This window comes from Patella vulgata, chromosome 8 (assembly GCF_932274485.2).
Source record: "Patella vulgata chromosome 8, xgPatVulg1.2, whole genome shotgun sequence".
In the NCBI taxonomy this organism is placed as follows: domain Eukaryota; kingdom Metazoa; phylum Mollusca; class Gastropoda; family Patellidae; genus Patella; species Patella vulgata.
Genome location: NC_065886.2, coordinates 17,724,428 through 17,749,937, shown reverse-complemented (window position 1 = coordinate 17,749,937; position 25,510 = coordinate 17,724,428). Strand labels below are relative to the sequence as shown.

Genomic DNA, 25,510 nt, shown 5'->3' with positions numbered 1-25,510 from the left:
TAATCCAGAAATTTATATAACACTGTCTCTAACTGATCAATTTCTCAGTGAAACCTGCTGATGCTATCTTCTAAAATTGAACCAAATCCAAAATGTTTTGAATCACCTATATGTGTATCATGCCATCGACAAAAAGTCTGCTCTTTTTTTAACATAACGAAGCATTTCAATATGATGCTTGGCAGATATATTTTTATTATAGTGTTTATCCACGAATGTTATAATTTGCAACAGCTGTAGTCAAACTCGACACTAATCTACTTCAATATGATTAAATGTATTCCTTGTTTTAATGTTGAACTTTTATCAAGAAAAGTATTATTGTATAGTTGTTTTAATAGTATTAACAAGGCTCCTTCTACACCCTTATCTATTGTCTTTATTTTCCATTTTAATTAACTATTTAGTTAGGCACTAATGGAAACATTTTGATAATCATTTATTGTACAACAAATTAATCTTAAAACTATTTAAGATTAGTGTCTGAACAACCATGGGATATAAATTATACCCAAGTTTCATGAGAACCAATATATTTATTTTATCAAAAAGAATGCACATCGTCTTGATCATCCCTTTTTAGTTGTTATTTGAATTTAATATTATCACTGGTCTCTTAAATTACATACCTCCTTGTTGGATATATCTACCCTAAACTGACATATACTATATATAGACAATTTCCAGCATGGTTCCCCCTTGCCTGACGTTCGGATGGTACGAAAAACCAAGGTTCCATGTATACATTGGCGTGCACATGAAAGATCCCTTGACAGTTGGAATTCAATATAAGAATAGGCTGTAGTGCTGCTGTCCGGGCAAAATTTCTCATATCACACTGTATGGCGTATGCCCGTCTTCATTAGCCCTGTTCGGAGCAGAACAGTAGGATGTTAAACCCCATTTCAATTCATTTCATTTATATAGGTGATCTGGTCTTTTTTCCTGACGAAAATACAAAGATGCTACGGTACAATAATTGAGGATGAATTTGTTATCTTCTTTCCCAAATATTTCTTCACTAATCATACAGGGGACTTGGGTGACCAGATATTTAAATCATAATAAGGTCTGTCATTGGGTCAAGATTCACGACTTGCACATGACACGGAGTACACAGTCGTCATTTCAACCTTGTGGACTTTCTCCCACTGCTAAATACCACTTCATGCAATTAGACCATGTGTTAGCCCCAAAATGATCTAACTTGTGCCAAGTGGGTGTTAAACCCATTTCTCTCTTTCCTTAACCCGTTACCCATAACAGTATGAAAACATGAATATGTCGCCGGGGGTTTGGGTGGGCGATTGGTTAACATGTGCACGTTGGATCAGAAGGTTCGTCTGTAAGTCAAGTGGCTTGGTTTTGATTTCCCGCTTGTAGGTGACAAGGAGTAGGGTTGCCTGTCCAACCTCATGGGTTTCTCTCTGCTCTCACCGCGAAAGACCCCTATGCACAAGCGAAATATTAAAAATTGAACCATATCTTAGTCCCGAAAGAACAAGTGGAAGTTAAACCCATTTCTATCTCTCGTGGGTACATCCGAATTCTAACCGGTTTGTTCCCGCTAATATCAGTACACACATCCTGATTTGTTTCATTTTCAACCCCCCCCAATTGCAATAAATAATGTAAATAAAACAAGATTTCAATAGTTTCAAACTGGCTTTATTGAAGTTTTTCAACAGACTAGAAAATCTTTCTGACAGCTTACTTAGCACTGGATTTATGGAACAAAAATAATTTAGATCTTCTTAATAACAAAATCCTATATACATTTGTACATATGAAAACAAACTATTTACAAGAATGGTGAGGAGGGATAGAAAGGAAGAAAAAGTTTGAAAAAATGAAGACAGACTTAAGATTTCAACTTCCATACATTATTGCACCCAAATATGCCTGTATCTAGCAGATGGCATGATGTCTTTGGTTGGCTTTTTTTTTCACAACCTTATATAATATGTATATATATATAAATATTTTACACTTAAAAACACACAAGAGTCATTACTCTGAGCAAATATTCACACATCACAAGTTAAAACTTTGCACATAAAGTGTCATTTATCACATTATTGTTTTTTTATGAAGTTTTTTTTTGCTTCACATTTCATAAATTCGCCAAAGTTTGAATTTGAGAATGTCCATTCTTGTCTTTTTTATAAAAACTATGGCTAAACTTCTTGAATTTTTTAACTAAGGCTTTTTTATCTAATCTCTTTGGCTCAATCTGTGTGCTGTTGGCAAGGGGTGAAAATAGTTGTCGTCGTAAAGGCTCACTTTGGGTAGATTCTTCAGAACTAGGTAGTGGTGTTGATGCTCTTAAATCTTTTCTGGAGCGAGAGTGTGACCTGGAGCGAGAACGAGCAGCAGGACTAAATGGCACTTTAAAAACTGGATCAGCAACAACTGGAGCCTTGATGGTGGGTGGTGTTGGTGGGGGGGCACGGGGACCATTACCATCAGAAGAGGGAACACTGCTAGTTGTGTATCCCCGGGACTCAGTCGCATCAGAGTTATAGGGTGCAAAAATACCACTGCTGTCAACACTTTTAGGACTATCAGTTAAAATAGAGTCTAATAATGAACTGTCTGTTCCAGTTATCTCGGTCACCCGTGTGCAATCATCATAAATCGTGCTAGCTAAAAACTGGGTGGCAGAAGCTGGGTGAACTTCTAGTCCTGCACTTTCCTGACTTTCACTGGTAGTGCTGGATTTTCCTGGTAATTCAAGTCTTTCTGTTAGTGGTGAACCTAAGGCTTGACTGGATTTTGAGATATGTGCTGGCAATTCGCTTAACAATCTGTTGCTTCCTGTAATATTTGGCAGAGAGGACGTCTTGATATCAGATGAAGAACTCCCACTGGATTTGTTATCAAAAAGCAGACAAGCTCTGGTACTGGTTCTAGGTAGAGTCTGAGACTTGTAACCAAGATCAGGATCTTCACAAAAACTGTCAGTAAAATTCTCTTTTCTGGAAACTGAAGAAGCTTCAATAGCCGACACCATATTGGTAATGTTGAGACTTGATACTTGTTCTAGTTGTCGATCTCTGGACGAATGTCTGGATCTCTTTGAAGAATGATTTTTCTGATTTCTTTTTCGACTGCGGAGGTAAGATTCTTCCAAGTTGACACGGTCTGTGTTTTCATCTAAGGACCAAGTGTAGACACTCTCAGAGTTTGTACTGCTGGGATAGATGTTGGTTGATGGGTCACACATCACAGTTGACGAAGCCAAAGGATGAGAATTACTTCTGCTACTTCTACTGCTGCTTCGAGAACTACGAGATGAAGATGATGAGGTCTTACTATGGCTCATGGTAGATGATGCTAGGGGATGACTGCTATTCCTAGATGATGATTTGTTCTTGGATTTTCTCAGGGTACTTGAAGTAGATGAGTTTGATGCAGAACCCACAATATTTCGTGATCTTGGTGATCTGTCATTATCTTCACAACCTTCAACATGACGCTCGGATATGGCAGGACATTCAGTAGTGTCTAAATCTATTGTTTCTGCTATATTGCTCCTTTCACGTAGTGTGGCATTGATGATGTTGGTAGTTAAGGTATTAATCTTTCGTTGGCGGTCGATCGTGAAGTCAGAGTAATAGTGCAGACGGGAAACAAGTTCTTTCTCTAAATCTAAATCTGGTACAACTTGATTCTCAGAAGATGACTCATCTGTGGTGGTCTGTGGATATCCGTCGGAAGAAGAACTTGAATTCACAACACTGTTGCCGGAGGTAGTTATTTCTGACAGAGTTTGAGACACACGAATATTAACTTCTCGTAACACAGAAAGCTTTCTGGCATTTTCTAACTGGCGCGAAACCAGATTACTATTATCACAAGTGTCCACATTATTATAGTTCATATTATTTTCATCATTAGTACAGACGCTTTCATCTTCGGAATCGGTTATACTAGCCTGGGCTAGAAGTTGATCAATGAGGTAATCAGCGTAGCTGTAGTGCATTCTGTGGGTTGTAGTAGTTGGTGTCATCTCGACTCTATCAGGGGAAGCCATCTTCACTTCGGTATCAAAATCAACAGGCAGTTCATTCTCGAGGCCGACTGTTTGAAGTAGTTTCAAAAACTTTGATTTAATACTATCGATTTCTGTTTGTAACACTTGTTCCTGTTGCTTGATATTTAACTGAAATGATAAAAAAGAAATTCATAAGATATAAGATAAGTTACCTAGGTCAAGTAGTCAAACAATTAAATGAGTGTGAAAAATATGGCCACTTTTTAACACCAATGGACTAATATAATTAGCAAGTCCATAGTAATTATCCAAATATGATCACCTGACAATAAAAGTGTCATAATTAACAAGCAGTTTTATGATCGGGAAATAACTCCTACACCAGTCAGTTTCTCTGTCATTTATTAAACTCACTTTCTAGACCTCTTTTCTTTCCTGAATACAATTTTCAGATAAGAGTCACAACTTGTTTACTTTTTGCTTCCTGGCTTTCAAAACCATTATTTTACTTCAAAAACATAACAATCCAAAGCACAAAATTTCAGTTAAATGGTCCAACATGTGCAGAAGCAATATCCTCATTTGTAAATAAATTTAAACAAATTTCTCTGGGCTCACACATCATTAGAATCCAAGCTAACCACAACTCAAAATGGCCGCAGTGTATACAGTTTCTGTTTCACAACAAGCCAACCATGCACAATGATGCACTAAATGGTGGGTTATTGCAGTTATTACATGGTTCATAAACTCAAGATGACAACATAGTATTGTATTGTATAAATTTACCTCAACAGTTCCTTAATAAATATTTATATAGTCCCTATAATATCCAGAAAACTAGGTAACATCCATGAAGAACTGTATCAAAATGTTTTACACCCTACACTACAACCCCTGCCTTGACCTCACCAAAAGTTTTCAACAAAGCCCTCATTGTACTCAGCTAACCCTTCTCCTATACATATGCTAATGAGCCTTGCACTGAACTCTTGTCATGTGACCAGTTTTTGTTAATTGGCTAATTGAGATAGAGTGATGGCATGTTCTCTGTGCAAGCATAACATGGCTTTGTTTTCTTAGAATGTCAGCCTGCCACAGGGCAAAATGGCTCCTGTTTAGCCAACTGTTCACTCAGCCTAAACACTTCCTTTCAATATTACAATTCATCTTCAATCTTTTAATTTTAAATCCCAGTTTTTATTTCCCTTATTGGTCTGTTTAAGATGACATGACAAGTGACCAGACTGTCTAGGGTTGAGATTTTTTAGAGGAGGAAAATTTGCCAAGTTGGACAGATCAATTGAAGATGTCAGAATGACATCAAGTGGTATTAATCAAATTATTAGACATGTTTAGTTGATCTGGTTTTGAATATCCTTGCCTTTCAATAACCTTATCTTAACAGATAAATAATCAATCCCCATATTAAACCAATTCTTGTCCCCCAAAAAATATAAAACCCTAAATTAAACATTTTTGTTCCTGTGAATTCAAATTGCTTATCGTCTAATGGTAATGCATAATTCAGATGCTATCAAATTTAAACTATAAAGTAAATAATAATTCACTACAATTTCAATTGATATTAGTTCCATAATTTTGTCAGTTTTTATCTATAAAGCTGTGTTCATATCAGTTCATTCTATCTGATCATTATTATTGGACTATCAATTTGTTCAAGTGTACTCGATTTTTAAACCTGGATTGTTTAGATTGTCCCAGTTTTTATTAAATTATTGAGATGATTTTATATAATTTTTGACTCGTTTTCAAATCCATTATATCAGTATTGTAAATACTCATTTCATACTCAAAATAAAATATTGTTTAAACCAAATTATCAATATTAAGATAAATGAACCTTAGTCCCAACTAAAGTTACCAGTTCTTATTAAATAATCAAACTTCCAGATGAATGAACGATAGTATGAATACTTGTTGATATACATCAGGTAAAAGCATCAAAGTAATTAAACATTATTAAGACTTACCATATCAGCTTGTAGAACCATGTAGATTTCATCTGCAGACATCTGGTCGGACTCCATCGTACATTCTAACCAATCTGAAAAATTCAAAGATAATAATCATGAGTGACAGGTGTATGTAACGCTTTGATTAGATCTGACTTAGTTGAGTTTGTTCTCAGTTATTATAGTGTTTGTATATTTCATGTGTTGACAATTCAGTTGTCTTTTGTGCTTCTTCATTTTTTAATTAATATGTTTCTGGTCTAATTCTTAATCTGGATGTTTATCATATTTTAATTTCCATGTTTTTGATTTCTTGAAAAAAATTATAACTGTGAAATGATGTTATGAAACTGACAAAAAAATCTTTGCCGGTTATGTTTTTGTAGCTGGATATTGAAGCATGATATAATTTTCAATTTAAGAAATGTGAAAATTGAAAATTACAAGAAATGTGGTGCATATCAGTGTGTGTTTTCTTTACCTATGGTATTCTCATTTCCTGTAATATAAAACGTACATGTAGTGTGAGAAACTGATCTTTCCTAATTAGCTTCTAACAGTTACACAATATTTTCAAAATAGGTTATTTAATGAGGTAAAAGTGCTCTTGGAAAAATTATTAGGTTGCTTTGAGTTTCCTACCTTTTGGAAATAAGTTGTAATATCCATAGATTTGCATGGTTGTATTATAGTATAGTATATAACCACATTGAACACAAGATATCCTGAAGAACACTTATTATACACTGCTAACTCCAATCGGAAGAAATGATCAACTGAATCACCCATCTAAACCAGACCCCCCTTGGTCCCCTCTAATTTTAACTTATTATATAATCCCTGGTCTTTTTTGACAATTTATAAACTACTAAGCTACTTTAGATTACACTCCCTTGTGGATCTGATCCAGGGCCTAAATGCAACATAAGTGGTTCTCAAGGGAGCTAATATGCCTTCCAACCTCTCACCTCAGTCAACTATATGCTCTTTCCTTTATTTATAATTCTTACAGATTAGCCTTAGATGTTATTGTTTAAATCTCCATTAGTTATTGTTCAACCTCTAACTTTAAAACCAAATGGTGTTAAAGCATTGTGCTGGGTTCAAAGTTCCCTGGGCATTTGGTAAAAGTTAATTGCCCTCCAAACACCCTCCTTTTGAAACAAAAAGTGTGGAAATCACTGGGTCAACAAAAATTGAAATTCCCCTCCCATAATTTCAAGGTGTTGAGTCCGGGCTTACTTGATGAAAGTGATCCATTTTTATTGAATCTATTCCCAATCATAGAAAGGGGGTGTTTCAATAAAGTGTTAACAATGGTTTGTTAAGGAGGTACACAGAGTTGTATTTGTAACAATTTAAGGCATAGCTATTTTCATACTCTTGCAGATGTTCCTACTTTTCTTAAACAGATGGCTTAACACTTTTGGATATTTTTGGATAAACTGATCGAATCTGCATAAATTGCTTTCTTAATATGTCATTAGTCAACATATGTTCATCAAAATCAAATTTATAATGCTTGCATAATTAATTCTGACACTTGTTAAATCATGGAAATACAAAGCTTAAAATTGCATTTATCATAATTCTGACTCTTTTGTTAAATAACTAAAATCCAAACATGTAAATGTGTTTTTTAATTCAAGAAACAAATTTATCATGAAATTATCGTAAATTTTACAGCTTTCAAAATAATTTTACACATAAAGAAAATTAATGTGAAATGCTTGAGAGGTTATTTTAAGAGAATGTTCTTGAAGATGGTTATTTTTTCTGATAGTATCTTAATACTTAAGACCACAGAAAATAATTAGAGCACTGAGAACTGATCTTTTATCAAACATCAAAGAATTGGTGATGCAAATACACACAAATAGTTGACCAATAACAATAACACTGCATGATCTTTGTGTCTAGAGAAAAGTGCTAATGACTGATGTTTTAAATAATAGATTATCAAAAGGTTATCACAACATTAAATCTCCATCATAGAAACCTGGCCATGCTTAAAGGCAAAGAAATTGAGAAAACTTAATGGAAAGAAAATTAACATTTTTTAATAGTCATTTTAGATTATAAAATTCGTGATAAATTGACTTTTAGCTGGTACTGGGGTGTTTATGTCTTTCAATCAAAGAACTATTAAAATATTTTTAGCCTGATTTTCGCCAATATTATACATAAATGAATTCAAAATTAATGTAGCCCACATACCATAACTATCTTGAAGAAATCTCTGCATAGGATAAGACAGATGCATTATTCTTCGTTTTTCCCTTTTCTCACACAAGAAGAATCAAGTTCAAATGTTTAAGAGAATTTATAAATATTGGTAGATCATGATGTTTGTGATTTTAAGTGTTTGGAGTGACATGTCTCACAACAAATTCCTGTCACTAAACTCTCGACTGCCGAAGGGATTAGCTCAGTCTGTCTACAAAGATTAGAGTTTATTATGTCACTGGTTAAACATATCCACTAGTATTAGACTAGAGTAACAAGTCCATTTTTGTAGACATTGTGTATCAGACTGAATTTAAGTGTTTGACATTGTTCTTAAGTCTACATTATATATGTATTATCAAAAGATTTTACAAAAGAAATGGTTGTACAGTTTTGAAGTTTGAAAGTGGCATTTAATTAAATTTAATGCAGATTCAGTCTCAACTGATCCCATAATGTTAAAATTGGATGTTTAATAATGAAATTTAAAGCTTCATCATGCCATAATAAAGGTTCACGCTTGTTATATTTTAACTTATATCATAGGTTTATGGTTTAAAAGTTTACTTTGGTTTCTATTGATTTCAGACCGCCACCTTTCTGTGTCTTAAATAAACAAAGTAATAATTCTCCTCATATATAAACAAAGTAATAATTCTCCTCATATATAAACAAAGTAATAACTCTCCTCATATATAAACAAAGTAATAACTCTCCTCATAACTTTTTAATAGAATTCAACCCTTTCTTTTTGTGGTCAATTACATGATGGTAAGTAAAGTAGATATTTGAGATACATAGGTGAATGTTTTGGCTTCTGTCTTTAAAATGATTAGAAACAAGCTGATGATTGACGAAGAAATTTCAGCCATTAATCAACAAAGATCTAAATATTTACTAAAAAGAACACTATCAATTTAGGTGATGCTTAAAGTTAAAATGGTTATATTGCCATTGGAAACAAGCTGTGTGATATCAGTTTTAAATCAACACAGATAATAAAAAAAACCTATGAAATTTAACATTGTATTCGGACTATTAACTATATTATCAATTTGTTTGGTGTACAGAAAAGCCAAAGTTATGAATAATGCAAAAAAAGTGTAGTAACTTGGAATTTCTGGTAGTGAAGTAGATATTGGAGGCTCTGAATAAATAACATACCTATTTTCACTGTTGGCTATAAATGATAATAAATGTCTTGATTCTTGTTCCAAATGTGAATGATGACAGGTTGTGATCTATCATCAGGTAATGTTTGCTACTTGTAGGTGTAAATATAGTAAGACAGATGGTCTATCACACAGTGATACTCTTACAATGTAATATACATGATGTAGTGTGATGTCAATTTCATTCACCTGTAATCGGACACCTTACCTGTGAAAGGTGTCCATTTCAAGGCATATTATTGATATGCCAGTATAGAACCTAGGTGGTCACGCTGACAGACAGAAGTGGACATTTGACACCAAGTTTGTTATTTGTCAAGTGACAGTATTCACCAATCATTTAGATAATTAATTTTCAGCTTTGACGGCTGATCTAGGTTCTATAACCAATTAAATTGATCTAGATGTTTGAATTGGTCCCTTAATTTATGCAAGATATGGACCATAACGTAAGAATACTAAACGGTTTTGATTATCAGGATTTGTTAGTCAGGTTGGTGCAGAAAGGTAGGACATTAATAACCCTGTCTGATATGCTAAGATTGATATCAAAATGACAATTTTAACAATTCATATGGATTCCTTAGTTCAGCAATTAACAATTCATATGGATTCCTCAGTTCACACCGATTTTAACAATTCATATTGATTCCTCAGTTCACACCAATTTTAACAATTCATATTGATTCCTCAGTTCACACCAATTTTACCAGTTTAAATAAATGAAAATCCACTCAGGGACACATTTCAGGAATTAATAAGCATCAAATTGAAATACATTTAGAAGAATTAAGTAAATCTATATAAATTATTTTGGTAGCAAGTCGGATAATAGCAGGAATTAAAGTTAAACAGATCTACTTACAGATTCCTAAGCCTTGTTTTCCTATTCTAATACACAGATGAACTAATGCCTTCATAATTACAATATTTCACAAGTACATTCCAAGAATTTCACACAAGAAAAATAATCCAGGTCCTCCACTTTCTCTATGTTCAGGTAATTTAATTTTTTACAACCCATGTTTAAATTTATATGATTCAAAGTTTACCCACTTGACTTTAATCCAACCAATCAAATTAGACAAAACAGGATCATTAACAAATTACTAGGTAGAATATACATTCTTATCAAAGTTTGACTAAACTTTTAAAAGTTAAGTATAACACCATTGTGTTAACGCCTTTGATCCTGAGTGGTTTATGACTTTGGAAAGTTTGTGAAAAACTGGAACAATTTTTGTAACTTTTGGAAGAGTTTTATGACTTAATGAGGCTCCTTAACTTAGTTTTAATCTTTGATGTTTTTCTTATCAGTTCATTGCAGTAAGTGAAACTACAGACAGTCTGAGTTTTATGGCTGCTTTTACAACCTTAAAAAAAAATCTTTTAGTAAAACACAATTTAGCATGACAAAATGCAAAATTAAACCCCAAATAAATAAACTTAGAATTTGATTTTAAGTCTTTTTTAAATATCATACTAAAACACAATTTAGCATGACAGAATGCAAAATTAAACCTCGAATAAACCATCTTTGTATCTTTCTAAGTCTTTAATATTATGTAGATTTCACAATCAAATTATACTGAAACACAATTTAGCATGCAAAATTTAACCTCAAATCAAATCAGGTTAAATTTGTAGTAAATCATTAAATGTCTCATGGATTTTAAAACAATTTTAAGATTATCGGCCATCCATATCTGGTTTCCTCTAAATGAATACTTCATTGAAAAATAACTAGCGGACTATTATTTTATAGAAAAGGATCTCTAAAGCATCTGTTATTTAAAATTCATGCTAAATTCTCTGTCCATTCTTAGTCCTTTGTAATAAATTCTTGAACAATGTCCTACGATATTAAAAGTTAGTGAACACCCTTTTTATTACTTTAAAATTAAGCCTTGCGACAATCATATTTTTCTAATGGCCACCAGGATGAAATTAATAACAAGACTTGTCCTATAAATTATGTGTGTGGACAGGTCAAATCGATTAAAGGATACCCTTAAGAAATAAGGTCAATTTGAAATGATTATAAATTTATCTGTAAATTAGCTTGGAATTGGTCCATTGGTTAATTTATTTTTCAAGGTAAAATTGTGATTTTATCTTGATGGTCTGTTCTCTTAATCATGCACAACCGGGAATATAAAATACCTATGAATGTCTGTCCATCATTTTGTTAAAATGCAGATGGCCCCACAAACTAAAGTTTTGGCATTCTAATGACACTTTATATTGATCATTATTACTAATGATGATGATACTGATCTTATTTATCACTTTCATTTCACATGTTCAACTTCCCCTACTGTGTGCAAAGCCATGTGGTTCATAACATTGAACAGACATAAAATGGAGTTGTCTCCCCTTACCTGATCACTGAGATAATATTTCTCTTTTTGGCTATTCGATTTCATTATACATGTCCATGTAACACTATATTAAGAAAAGAGCCCCATTTCTAATTTTCATGTGGTAGTACAGTGCTGTTGATTTTGAGTAACTTTGAAAAAATCAGTATGTCATTTTCATTTAAAAATGAATAATTTTAGGTAAAGCATAAGTCTCCAGCAGTTTCTTGTGCAACGAATAGATTACAACTGATGTTTCATTTAATTATTAGAAAAGGTTGGGAAATTTAGGAATTATTTCTGGTTCAATGTCTTCTGAGTTACAATAGGGTCTAGAGATGAAATTGGAAAGCATCTAAGCTGATTGTAACGAATTGTAAAAGTGTATTAAGCTGGATTTAAACTCTATTAGGTGATTGTTACATGTGGATTATAATTAACTCAACAAGAATGGACTTAACATGTAATAGTTGATATCAAGCAATGCAACTCTCCACAATCCATTCAAAGTCAATTCTCCTATCTAATAATCTTGTTCCAATTGTCAACTGAACATACCATTAACTTTCTAACACATAAAATGGAGAGAAATGATTTGGAAAATCTTGTCTGAAACTCATTTCTACCTGATTTATTTCAATTTTGGAAAAGATAACAAGATTAGCCCCCTTTGATAGAAATTCACATTAACAATGATCTGAGGTCATTAAAGAGTTTTTCTCAAGGGTTATCATTGGTTGCTAAGCAACAGAAATGGGCCCCCAAGAGCTGAAAGTAAAGAATCCCTTCTGGGGGTTTAGAATGGCTGCCACACTTCTGCTAATGAGATTTTAAGGCAGTGATTTAGAATGTAATCTGCCTCATACTTTTATGATCTGACAAGAAATTATATCTTAAATTGATTTACAATATCTTAAAGTGAGATAATCATCTTTTTAATTATGTGGGATATATTTTTTATAAAGTTGCAACTTATTTGGCTGTCTGCTAGCCACTTGCCACTTATTAAAGCTTCAAAATATTAATAAGAAGGGATTTACTTGGTCAATTAAACAGAAAAAACCCATTGGCCATTTGCATGTCATACTCCAAAATTCAAGTGGCCATGTGACATCTATGTCATTACCTATATCCTACACAATCTTCTTATGATTTCGAGACCAAGTAGGTCTTAAGTTTTAAGTTTCATACTCTTTTGATATGATTTGACACAAATCCTTGAATTTAATTAAAAATGTCTTCAAGTTTCAAGACAAGATCCACTAATGCCGAAATCTGTGTTTGTTTTCATAGAAAAGTTAGCCATGTGTTGAAGCCTAAGGCTGCCTTTGATCCAACTCTGTTTTCTATTAAATTTGTTGATTTAAAACTTTCTCTGATTGAACAGATATAAAGTCTGACACAGAGAAAAATTTCTAATATTTTCAATATGCTTTCAATTGAGTTGATGTTATTCCTTTTAGTGACTGTTTCCTGATATATAAATGGTAGCTACTAGCAGAAATAAATAGAAGTTTAAAAACTTGAAAATGCTTTGAAGAAAAATCCTAAGTGTAGGAATATATAAATAAACAATTTTTACCTCCATGTTGTGACTGTACCATGTTGTTAGAAATTATCCTCAATTTTTTTTCAGAGCAGTGTTGAACGCTTAAAGGACAAGCTGCGTCTGATAGTATACTAGACACACGTCTGCTCACATCAGGCACAAGCTAGGCTCACGATTGGCCTATACCTCATTTACTTTCTATTTTGTTTAATGAGATTTTAATTTTAAAATTGATTTAGAAGTCTCGATTATAAAATGCAAACTGCAATTAAGGATCACAGTTTGGTTGTGACCAATTTAGTGGACTGGTGAAGATACTTTGATGAGCGTCTCAGTGTTGATAATTAGGGAGGTTTGTGCAATGTTTGGTTAATTAGGCTCCAAAATTGCTACCTTACCCAACATTTAGCTACCTTGGATGGCAGTTAGTAGCAATTTAACTCTGCAGCTTGGTCAGGGATCTTGTCACAATTAAGCTAATTATCCAACTAAATTATATACATAGTGAGCTAACTTGGTCAGAATTTGTCCAATATTAGCCAAGTTATTGTTTCTAAGTCACATGGGGGCTGGTGAGAGGCTAGTAGGAGTTTAGTCTACATCATCACCTCTGGTAAAACTGCTCGGAATTATTTGTCACAGTATACATGTAAGTCTGAGACTCAGTAGGTGAAGGACAAATTGTAGCTGAAGGCACAGGTAATTGTCTCAAAGCATTGAAAACCTTTGGGTAACTGTCATAAACTTCACATGTGGACAATAGAAATATCTACAGGCTCTTTATATGGTTATAGGAGACTTGGAGCCCTAAAACTGTCTTCAGGGTAGACATCAAATAGAGGATTTTAAGCGAGGTAAACACTCTAGGTGTGACCTTTTGATAGAAATATCTAATTATTGTTAAATTTTTCACACTGTAGCCATTTGATATCAAAATCTAATTTTAAATGAAATACTCATGTCAATTTAGAGTTACTTGGTCTTGAAAAGGGAAATTTTGCTACTATTGTCCAAAATCTTGGATATTAAAAATGGTCAAGGTTTTTTCTTTTTTAAAAAAGATTTGGAGATAAATAAACCCATTGACATTTTCAGTACCTTAGTTCAGAATGAAACTTACAAGTTTTTTTTAATACCCAATTCTCCTCCTGTTTGGTTTAAATGCGAAAGTAAAATGGTAGTTACAATACAACTTACATAGATCAGCTGATAAGAAAAACCATAAATTTCAAGATGGATTTTAGTGTCTGAAACTTGATATTATCTTTGCTACACATCTGATAATCAGCCTACCTTATCACACTTTCAATACAGGGTGGCATGTTCCCCTTTTATACTCATGAAGTTTCATACGGCCCACCTTACATCCTGATCTGATACTGTCTAGCTGTTATGAAATAACCCTATGCTGACATTTATTAATTTGCATAAATTAGTTTTGAAATGTTGGTACGCATTGTCCTAATGTTAGACATATAATTAAAAAAATTTAAGTTTTGGGCAGTAGACATTTTACAGCAGAATATTTTTCGTAAATATGGCAGACGCTGAAGGAGTTAACAAGGGTTTCAAACAGAAGGTTCCCTGTGTTGTTGTTTTTTTTGTTGTTTTGGTTCAGTAATTATTCTTAAGATCAAATTTGTCATTTATTTTCCCCTACTGAGCCACTAATTTTTTTATGTGAAATTTAATTGAAGGCAATTTGAAGGTAAACATAAAAGTGGTACTTATTTGCTTTTTTTAGGGGCCTTTGAGTGAGGATAATTGTAATGGGGCTAGTGTCATTTAGTTTTGCTAAAAGGTTAAGAAAATAAAAGGGACTGCTTATTGTTATGGTTGCCTTGCTTCATCTATTTAAACAATACCTGGAGAGGGAATATGGAGGAATGTGAGGGCAGGTGGCTCTGCTGTCTCTGACATCAATTGCTACCATAATATACAGGTGTAAAGATACACTTGAATTATTCCCTATAAGTTTATACAACTTTTGAATTCACTGTCATCATTTATGGTTCTTTTTCTGTTGTATGTTTAAACTCCTATCTGAACTCGTATTATCCCCAAACTCTTTGCAGTGTATGTTTTTTTCTTTGGGTAGATGTACATGTAATTTTGCTATTGTGATTCCCAAGGTCGGCATGAAGAAGTCTTTTGAAATAATTAATGATATAGATATATGGATGTGTACACCTGAGTGGGTTTACTTATGTGCTGTAGAGTGTACTGATAAGTTGCATTGTTCCTCTAGTTTTTTCTGCACAAATTACCTGTTTCTGTATTCAAGTGGGGTGATTATTGTATTAAATCTGCCCTAACAATATTAATATCTTTTTTTTATGATTTTTTGAAATTTATCACTGAAGTGTGAAATTAATGACATGCTTTTCAAGCCCAAGAATAAAGGACGCATTTTTATATGAAAAAATAATGATCAAAGTTCAAGCCAAGCTTAGCACCCAACTGTGAGGGACATGTATTTTAGTCTATTTTTATTAGCTTGGGAAAAAAAATGTTTTTTCCGCCCCTATAACAGCTTGTGGGGTACTTTTGTCAGATTAATTTTCTCAGTTATCATTGGGTATTTAGAAACTTTACACTTGAAGCTAAACCGCAAAAGAGAGGTGACTTTTTTGACGTAAGCCTGGTGATGATGTGGTTATGGTGTGGTGTATGGGATTAAAGGGGAATGAATAGTAGAGTGGTCAGTGTGGAAATGTGTATTAATCTCACAGTTGGATACAGTGGTCACTCAAAGAGGCCTCCATCACATAATCTTGGTCATCTGACACTTGAGGTGTTGATATTTTATAGTAACTGCTAAATCAATTTACAAGATGGAAAATTCTCATCAGAAAATTCATCCATTTCTCAGGGGGTTTAGCCATTGCAGTTTGAACTTGTTAAAATTTGAATGTTGAGATATATCATATTTACTGAATCCCGTATTGAAATAAAATTATTTTTGACAGTATAATATAAGTGTATTAAATAAGTTAAGATAAATCCATTTGTGTATAAATGTTGGCATGCAGTAATTAATAAAATTAATGTTTTAATGAGAAAGATAAATGTTATTGTGTATACATGCTGGAATGCAATAATAAAGGTTTAAATGATATAATAGGAATATTTCAGTTGTGTTTAATGTTGGCACCCACTAATACACGACAAGCTATGATATTTACTGTATAGTGATGCATCTAAAAGCTTAAGTTGTCAAGTGAACTTGGTTAAAGAAAAGATGTCAGTGACATCATTGTTATTAATATATATTTAATTTGCGTATAATATATTTAATTGTGGTGTATGATTGCCTTAAGGGTACATTATATAATTAGATGTCAAATGCATAAGTGGCATATCATATTAGTAGTTGACAGTTGACTGAATATAGTATTTAATTAGTATAATGAATAGTGATGGTATAACTTACTTGTTGAAGAGGGTACAACTGAATCCAAAATCATCTTTATAACTGACAGTCCTCAATAAAACTCAAGCTCATGTCCACTAGTGAAACTCTTCTGAATTTTCAGATCTAGTGGACATACACCATGTACAACATATAAATACTGTCTAGCATTATCACTGTAAAAACACCTCAATCTACATTCACTTCCTGTGGGAGGTCACAAACAGGGTCAGACCAGATTCAAATTTGGTGACCATTTACAGATATCATCCAACAGTTTTTCTTTCCCAATTAATCCATGTGTTGTTACAGCAAGCTCCACAGTTGTATTAGTCCAGCAATCTAGTTATGGATGGTATATGATAAGTTTAAAAGTCCTTTCTAGACCAATCTAGACCCCTTTCTACTCCTATCTACACAAAGAAAACGTAGCTTTTACACTAACCCTTTGCCTGAGTCTGTCTATAGGGAACTCATAATGTAAACAAGCCATTGTGTTCATAGTATCCGTCTTCAAATCTATAGTCCATCATCAATAGGAGGCAGGGCCTGTCACAAATACTCCCTTCTGATTGGCTGTACAGTTAGGAGATATTTTTATCTAGATTTGGTTGGCTGAACTTGAAAATTATGACCATCAGACTAAAGTGTGCCTTCAGAGAGTTAGATGTTAACACAGGGAATCACCCAAGGTGTTCCCCTTACTCCATACTTATTAAGGGTTTATACAGAAATATTCACCCCTTGTCATTATTACTAGCCCCTATGCCCCCAGCTGTTATACAGCTCAAGGGAAGGATAGGGAGTAGAAATGACCTTATTATGTGATTTTTTGCTTGATAAAAAATAAGGGTTGAGGTCCTAAGTTGTAAATCCTTTACAAGGTGACAAAATAATGAGGCAGTAAATATAATCCTATCACCGACTAGCAAGTCCGATTTAGTAGTAAAATCATCTAATCTATTCAATAGTACAGATCATTGAATTACATTTATAGACACCCCAATTGATCCACCCAACAAATTCCATGATTTAAAACTTTTATACAAGTGTGATCTGGTCAGATTGATTTATAAACATGGAGAAGAAGGGGGTATCCTCAGGGGTGATGCAACCCCCCACATTTGTAGGCTTAACCTGTTGCCCAATTTCTTTTGTTTAGACTCTTAATGTGGTCATAAAATGAGAAAAGGGAAAATTCTTATGCAAAAGGAATACAGAGAATTTTTTTTTAGTATGTTTTTGATACAGGGTATTGGTAAACTTTGATTGCAAGGAAACACATTAGTGTCAGCTATGTTCAGATGCTTCACATCAAGTTCCTGATTCAAAATAAAAGACGACCAGACATTCATATAGTATGATAGAAGAAGATAATAATTTTACACCATTTATGTCCTTGTAGCAATCTATTAAATATATTTCAAAATGAATCTTTCACAATTCTGTGTAGTTCGATATGTTAAACTCTATGGAATAAAATTATTTGAAAATAAATCTTTCACAATTGTGAGCTATAATGGACAACCAGATTGTGATCATAAATGTTATATTTGTTGTTATGCACTCTCTATTAGACTATAAGCTGTATTTTTGTTTTCAACCATATCGTTTTAGTAGGTTATATGGTGTAAAATATTTACTTAAAACCAGCCATTTAAAACTAAACACATTTTCTCGCTTGTTATGTAAGAATGAAATAGTCTGCATTTTTTGAAAGAATAGAGAAACAGAGGTGTCTGGCACAGAAGTTATAAAATTTTATGCAGTGTCTTTATAGACTGATTTTTGTAGTTATAAATTTTATTACTTTAGACTGTAAAAACAGATGTAAGTTTTACTGTCATCAATTAACTCATTAAACTTCCCCTCCCACCAACTGAAACTGTCCTAAAAGAGACTTGAATGAAGCACACACACCATCTTCCTATGAGAATTATACGATCAGAGAATTAACATTGGAAATATCTACAAGATTTGCACCCCCCCTCCCTGTACTGTATTGAAAACTATCAATGCTTTAATTGTGGATAGAGTATTTTAGTTTGAACAGATAGATATGGAGGTGTTCCTGACTCATAACCCAAACTTCAAAGTAATTAATTTAACCAAGCTATTGATTAGGTTTATTAAAACGATAAATCTGATCAACTTTTCTCACAACAAGGTTAAGAAAAGGTGTGAGGAAGAAAAGCTAGTATAAATTTTTGAGATCAAGGTGATTAGTTTGTTGATTGAGCTAGAGGTCAAATTTGTCTCAAGTTGAGACTTCAATGTCATCCCTCTTCAAGCTTTTAATGATTAATAAGCTGCATCATCAGTTTGAGTGAGGGGTGTTAGAGAAAGTTGATTCTCTTTGTGGTTTATTCATAAATCTACAGTTTATAGTTTCCCTTAATTGTCCACAAGATTTTATGTTTCTATGTAATATTGTTGTCTTATGAAATTATCAATCAATAGCAATTTTTGTTATAACTTTTATTTGGTTTGAAATACTGTATGTGTCATGATATGTAAGAAATGATGATATATTTCTATTGTACTTTATTTCCTCAAACATTTCTATGTTTTGGAAGTTTTAAATAGCAAAACATATCCATTCTGATTGTCTATTTTAATTCATTTTACAAACTCAAAAAATAATATTGTAATTAAAAGAAATATAGTAAGTTTGTATCATTTATGTCATCTAACTTTCTTAAACAGATACTATAAACCGTATACTTTCTTACTACTTTAATCATCATTAAAAAAGTGTAAAATGTTTGACGAGGGGTTAAGAGCTCAAGCTGATATTGTTGTGGTAATAATTTACAAGTTATAAAATTCCATTCAGCGAAGTTAAGATCAAGCTAATCATTGTTAAAGCCTTGAGTAAGAAGGTCAATAAAAACAAATGTAGTGGAAATACTTCAAAAAGTTAAGTCTAACTTTTACTTTTCAATCTGGTCATAAAATTAAAACACCAATTACCTGTGTATATGTCCCTCTTGTTAGAGTTAACCTTTTAAGTGTATAAAGTAAGTGTTAGGAAGGATTCATGCACCATAAACCTAGATAATGTGCTGGGAAACCAACTTCTCTGGGAAACAGGAAATACACCATGAACATTGTTTCTTGTATCTATGCAATTTTTACTTTATTTCTCTTTTCATTTTATCTTGTAAATAGAAACATGCTCTTTAAAGTTTATGTTTAATTGTATTTAGTGTAAAAGATTCATTATTGGGAGCAGAGTAGCACCTTTTGAAATCTCCATCTAAATCCCTTTGGCTACTTAAAGGATTTTTTTTTTCTGTACAAGATAAGTTTTGTTTCTCATTGATTTCCCAGATGTGTACACTTTTGAAATTGTGTATTTTGGAAAAAGTTCTGATAACTGAATCATTTCTAAATTAAAGCAGTGTGCTTGAAAGTATATAATTGAAAATGTCTGAAATGCTTTAAACCTGACAATTAAAAAAATAATAGTAGTGAATGATACTAAAAAAAGAATGACTTAGAACAACTAAGCTTCATGTTGGCTAGACATGGTTTAGCCCCATTAATCAATTTACCTGAATATAAATGAAGAAATTGAAAAATCCACACCTTGACACTAAAAGGGGAAGAATATATGATAAAGTAGATCCTTTGTACTGTACTTAAATCTGTGTTATATTGTAATTAGTAATAAGATTAAATACTTTTAGTGCTAAAACCTGATTTTCTCTTGACATGTATAGTTCTCTATCTTTAAAAACCCATCTCAATATAGCAACAAGATAAGAACTTAATGTCTAATCAGATTATACATCTACAAAAGTGTCTTAAATGGATTAGCTTTCATTTTATTTTTATCATATTGTCATTAATAAACAGGTAATATTTAGTGAAGTCATTAAGATAGAGGGGAAAGAAAATTGGCCTAAATAGTGACCCTTGTGTTATTCCATTATCCTTGGCATGATGGCCTTTTAGGAATACTGTTTCTGTATAACTGATTATATTGTGTCAGTTTCCAATTATGAAAGACAACATATTATGTAATTCCTGAATATACATTTATTGAATTAAAATTTGGTAATTCTGTGAAGAATTTTGAATAATATCCTATAAGGGGAATTTTAAAACTGAAAGGTTATTGTCATATGAATAAATAAGCATATTCACCTTTAAAATTGTATGTTAAAGTTATGCAATTGACTTAGAAGCATGGTGACTGTCACTTATATCTGGTATTTGGTATTATTTCTACATTTTGTTGACAAATTTATTTCGTTTTAAACGAATTCTGCATATTCATTTCTTATTTATATGGATTTGTAGTCTCATAGTAAGCTAAAGTCGTACCATCACGTGCGCACTGTATCATAAGGTCTGTCATTGAGTCAACTGACGTGGTTTCGATTTCACGGTTGTATGTGGCAAGAAGTAGGGTCGTCTGTCCAACCTCATGGGTTTTCTGCGGGTCCTCCAGTTTTCCTCCCACTGCCAAAAATCCCTACGGCGCACAAGCGAATTATTGACAACAAATGAACCATATGTTTGTCCCAAAATGACCTAAGTTGTGTCAAGTGTACATTAAACACAATATCTCTCTCTCTTTCTCTCTCTTGACACTTTTTAATGAATCCACTAATACTATCATTCACATGGATTTGTATATGTTTCAGTTAGAAGAAGCTGAGTGGATTGGGTTACCTGCTGGTGAAGCTGTGACTAAAGCACGAGAAATACATGCAGAAGAAAATCCAACCATTCCATTGAAAGAATATTTCATTGATGAACTCTCAGAGAAATTTAAAGGTATGAAGAGTCAAGTTTTCATGTAAAATATGAATCTAATATTTGTCTGGTGCTCATTATAATAACCAAGGTGTATTGGTGTTGTGGAAAGTAAAAGTTAAGTGGTTTTGTGGCATGTTAGCACTGGAGCTATGTCAATACAAAGAACAGGTGGTATTTATTTAATTCTGTAGTCAGAGCATGTACCACGCCAACTGAACACATATCATCAAATTTTGACTTGTTAATATATATATATTTAAATCCATTTTAATGAGAATAAATCTTTACTTTAACTTGATAAATAAAATCCCATCTTCATTACATCTGGACTTTCACTTTTTTCACCTAAAATGCATTTGTGTCAAATAGATTATTGGGAAATCAAAATTTTGTAAGGGTATGTGAGCTAACATTACTAAATATATTTTCAATTTTACGAGAGAAGTTGAACTACCATGAAAAAAAGTTTTGTTCTGTATCTCTTCAAGAGAACTATGACTAACAGTATTGTTATCGTATGTCACTGTTAGCCATGTTAATTTCTTTCTAATTAACATGGTTCTGTTATACCACAGTGGATTGTGTTTTATTATCATATACCACTGGTTCAGGTGCAAACTAGATGTCAAATGTGGTTTATATGTAGTCTTTACCTGACATGTCAAATAGTGGTTTAATTTTTATAACCACTACATCTGGTTAAGAAATGAAGTGGGGTTTAAGAACCTACTGTTCTGCTCCTGCGATCATATGCCAGACAGTGTGCTATGAGGGAGATTTTACCCCGGATAGCGGTGCTACGGGCGGCTCTTATATCAAATTCCAACTGCCAAGGGATCTTTTACATGTACGCCAATTGGTAGCAGGATCTTAGTTTTTCATCACATCGGAATGACTAGACTGCTTTTGTTGTCAGGCACTCCTTCCTGCACCACTGACAAGGGGAAACCACATCGGAAAATCCTGATGAACTCTCTCGGCCAATGCAGGGATCGAAATGCAACCTCCAGGCTAGCAAACCAACAGCTTACCCACTTAGCTACCATGGCTTCCTCAAATCTGGTTAAGACGGTGATATTGTTATTGTATTTTATAACATCCATTGTATATTAATGCAAGGTTGTTTTTTTGTGTTTTTTCTAGAAACAAGCTTAGATGATGATTCTTCTGAAAGGTAAGTTCTTTAGAATGCACTCCAGAATTCTTTGCATAGGATATCAATGGAGTTAAATGTATTAAGAACACAATACTTCAGTCATTTTGATACTAACCTATGGTAGATTTTTTTTTCTATGGTCAAGTGTGTAGTGCTAGGGAATTTGTCCAGACAGTGGCATTTTAGCTACTCTTCATCAGATTGTAACCGTCATGATTTCAAAACCAGGTCATTGCATTTGAGGGTACAGTGCCTCTACGCTTGATTTCCATGTACCTGTCTTTACTTAGAAGTATCTGTGTGTGACATTAATAATGTGACTTAATTATGTCTGATAACATATAATGCAGTTTAATATTCTAATTTTATGCATGCAGCAGGCTAATGAAAACAGTAATTATTTCTGGTAATTAATACTTCAGATGGGCTCACAGATTTCTAATATTTGATACTTGACAAATATACAATTATAATTTTAATCGCACAAAGTGACAAAATTTAGCAAACTATGGGTCTGATTTAGATAGTATTATCATAAAAATTAGTCCTTTTTATAGTGAGTGAAAATGGATAAATACATGTGTAAAGCAAAAATCCATCTGGAACCAGTTTGTAAATTTGAAAGAATCACACAATCCTGTGATCTTTTTATCCCCTCAAGAGTTTAAATCTAATCTTGTTTATTTCTTACACAAGATAGATATAATGATATCTCAACAAATGTAAACCATATACCAAATGATTTGTGTTGGAATCTATCACATATATTTTTATAGGATTAGAAACTTTAGCTTAATCTCTTACTAGGGTATCAGAGTTCTCAAAGAAACAGTAATTGGATATTATCTGTCTAATGATTTAATGAATAGTGTACATATGGGACCAAAGAAGTTAGTTCAGGTTCTAGTTACAAAACGTGTTATATGGTAACCCAACAACATCTGGAATACCATTAAAGGGATTAATTTTGATTCTGGATGGCTTTCAATAATGTTTTCAGTCATGCAATTGGTAAAAATATCAAATGACAGATTACACACCTCTGCATTCCCTGTTGTACCTCTTGATCATAAATTAAATTAACACGTAAATAGAAACAATAAATGAGACAGGTGAAAATGGGATACCCTTGCGTGACACCTTTGCTATTGTTTTAAAAAAATGAATACGTACATGAGAACATGTCATTTGCTTGTTTTAATTTATCCCTCCCTATGTAACTTTTGTAATGAACTTTGAAATTTTTTGTCTTTTTCAGTCAATCCTGGATAAATAAACTGAACATATTCAGTAAATCAGATGAGGCGAAGAAATCCTGATACTAAGAAGAAATATGCAACAGTTTAGTGGTTTAGTTTTTTTAGAATTTAGACAATCAAATGTGTTGACATCATTTTCATGAAATATTGTATATGCAATGCCTTTGAAGTGAGATAGAAAGAACTATAAGATGACAGATTTGATTGATAATAGTCTAGTAGAAATTCAGTAAATGTTAAGACTGTACCAAGTTCAATATATCATCAATGATTTGTAATTTTTCCATGAAATAAATACATATTTTATAAGATTTTTGTGTATTCTTGAAAATATATAGCGTGTTAACAGCCAAATATGAAAATCCAATAGAAAGTCTTTTTAAAGTCTTCCTAATCACATTTTGTTTAGTCTTAAGGGACAACCCGGGCTATTCTTTTCAGTATTGCACTTCCAAAACTCGGAAAGGGGGTGGCAAAGGGTGAACCTTAGTCAGGCTGGAATATTTAAAGAGAGCTGTGGAACTTATTTGTGATGTAACAATTATAGTATTTTTTAAAATATTTAAATCCTGCAAATCTGTGCATCCAGGGGACAAATATTGACCATAAAATTTAGAGAAAAGATTGGGTTTTGATTTAAGTAAAGAATACAAATAACTTTTCAACTTTGGATGGATTAGATCGCATCAAGTTTCTTTTTACCAGGAGGGCATTTTACAACAACCTGATAATAGGAGATTATATATTTAAAACATCCGCTAATTTTAAATATATATGGCCGTTATCCCTGGTAGTTATGGAATTTAGTGTAATACTATAACCAACTGAAAGTGACAAATGATCTTCCCTCACCTGTTTTTTTTTTTAACACCTTTAAATCTAAAGGTAACCTTTATTATATACCATGAATTGAGTGAAAATTATCACTGTGGAGAATGTTTCTTGGAACATGATCTTTTATATTTATTATTGAGCTGCCCAACCTATAATTTGTAACAGGATTTGTTTTGTCAAAAGGATTCTTATTTAACCACCACAGAATTTGTACAAGTATATACATTCATTAAAGCCCTGAAGGGGTGGGGGAGGGAAAGATGTAGTTGTACATGTATGCTACCTCAGGTTACACAAAGAAATTCATTGGATACCTTTTCAAATTTTGAAAGTAAGGTATTTCATAGGAACATGCGAGCAGTTATTCTACTGGTTCAAAACTATATTTCAAAAAATTCTTTCAGTGTTGACTCTTTAAACTGTCCATTAAAATGAAGGCTACATGCCATAAATAAAAAATGACTGATTTGAAGGAAGTTGAGAGAAAGGACTAGTACAATATTTGCTTTACCCCACAATTACGATCATTAATCTTGTCGAAGGCCCCACTTCAAAAAATTCACTTCTCTCCTTCTTATTTTCAAAATTCCCACGGAAGTCCCTCGGGTTTTAAATAACATCTCAATATATTTTTCATTCAAGGGACCTGTTAAATTTGAAGGCATTAAAAACGGAAATTATTCGTCGATGATATAGAGCAATGTTTAAATAAGCCATTCTTTTCAGTTTGTTCCTCTTCATGTTAAAACATAGAAGTTTTCTTTACGCGAAAGCCCCATTATATCATATTTGATTAATT

The 25,510-nt window shown here is 32.8% G+C and overlaps 2 protein-coding genes across 3 annotated transcripts in view; one reads left to right on the top strand and one right to left on the bottom strand.

Moving 5' to 3' along the window:
- Nucleotides 1-24,188, top strand: part of LOC126829776 (39S ribosomal protein L28, mitochondrial) — a 33,240-nt gene extending 9,052 nt beyond the window's left edge. Inside the window, exons 6-8 of the mRNA XM_050559897.2 lie at nucleotides 21,348-21,480; nucleotides 22,606-22,636; nucleotides 23,877-24,188. Of these exons, the coding sequence (XP_050415854.1) occupies nucleotides 21,348-21,480; nucleotides 22,606-22,636; nucleotides 23,877-23,937 (225 nt within the window). The 3' untranslated portion in view covers nucleotides 23,938-24,188. The remainder of the gene's footprint in view (nucleotides 1-21,347; nucleotides 21,481-22,605; nucleotides 22,637-23,876) is intronic.
- On the bottom strand, nucleotides 1,653-17,168 carry LOC126829775 (uncharacterized protein DDB_G0271670). Of its 2 annotated transcripts, XM_050559895.2 has the most exons (3): nucleotides 16,714-17,168; nucleotides 5,992-6,065; nucleotides 1,653-4,165 (listed from the first exon to the last, which is right to left on the bottom strand). In XM_050559895.2, exons 1-3 carry the CDS (start codon nucleotides 16,745-16,747, stop codon nucleotides 2,114-2,116), a joined length of 2,160 nt encoding a protein of 719 aa, XP_050415852.1. In that variant the 5' UTR covers nucleotides 16,748-17,168; the 3' UTR covers nucleotides 1,653-2,113. The 2 variants fall into 2 exon arrangements, with proteins under 2 accessions (XP_050415852.1, XP_050415853.1); XM_050559896.2 differs by lacking the exons at nucleotides 5,992-6,065; nucleotides 16,714-17,168 and adding an exon at nucleotides 4,787-5,093.
- Nucleotides 24,189-25,510: the final 1,322 nt, after the last annotated feature.

Bases quoted from the DNA above. Each gene is read 5' to 3' on its own strand.
- LOC126829775 (XM_050559895.2), bottom strand. From the start codon at position 16,747: ATGATTTTGGATTCAGTTGTACCCTCTTCAACAA. The intron at 6,066-16,713 runs GTAAGTTATACC...TGAATTTTTCAG, and splicing joins AGTTGTACCCTCTTCAACAA to ATTGGTTAGAATGTACGATG. The intron at 4,166-5,991 runs GTAAGTCTTAAT...TTATCATTTCAG, and splicing joins TGGTTCTACAAGCTGATATG to TTAAATATCAAGCAACAGGA.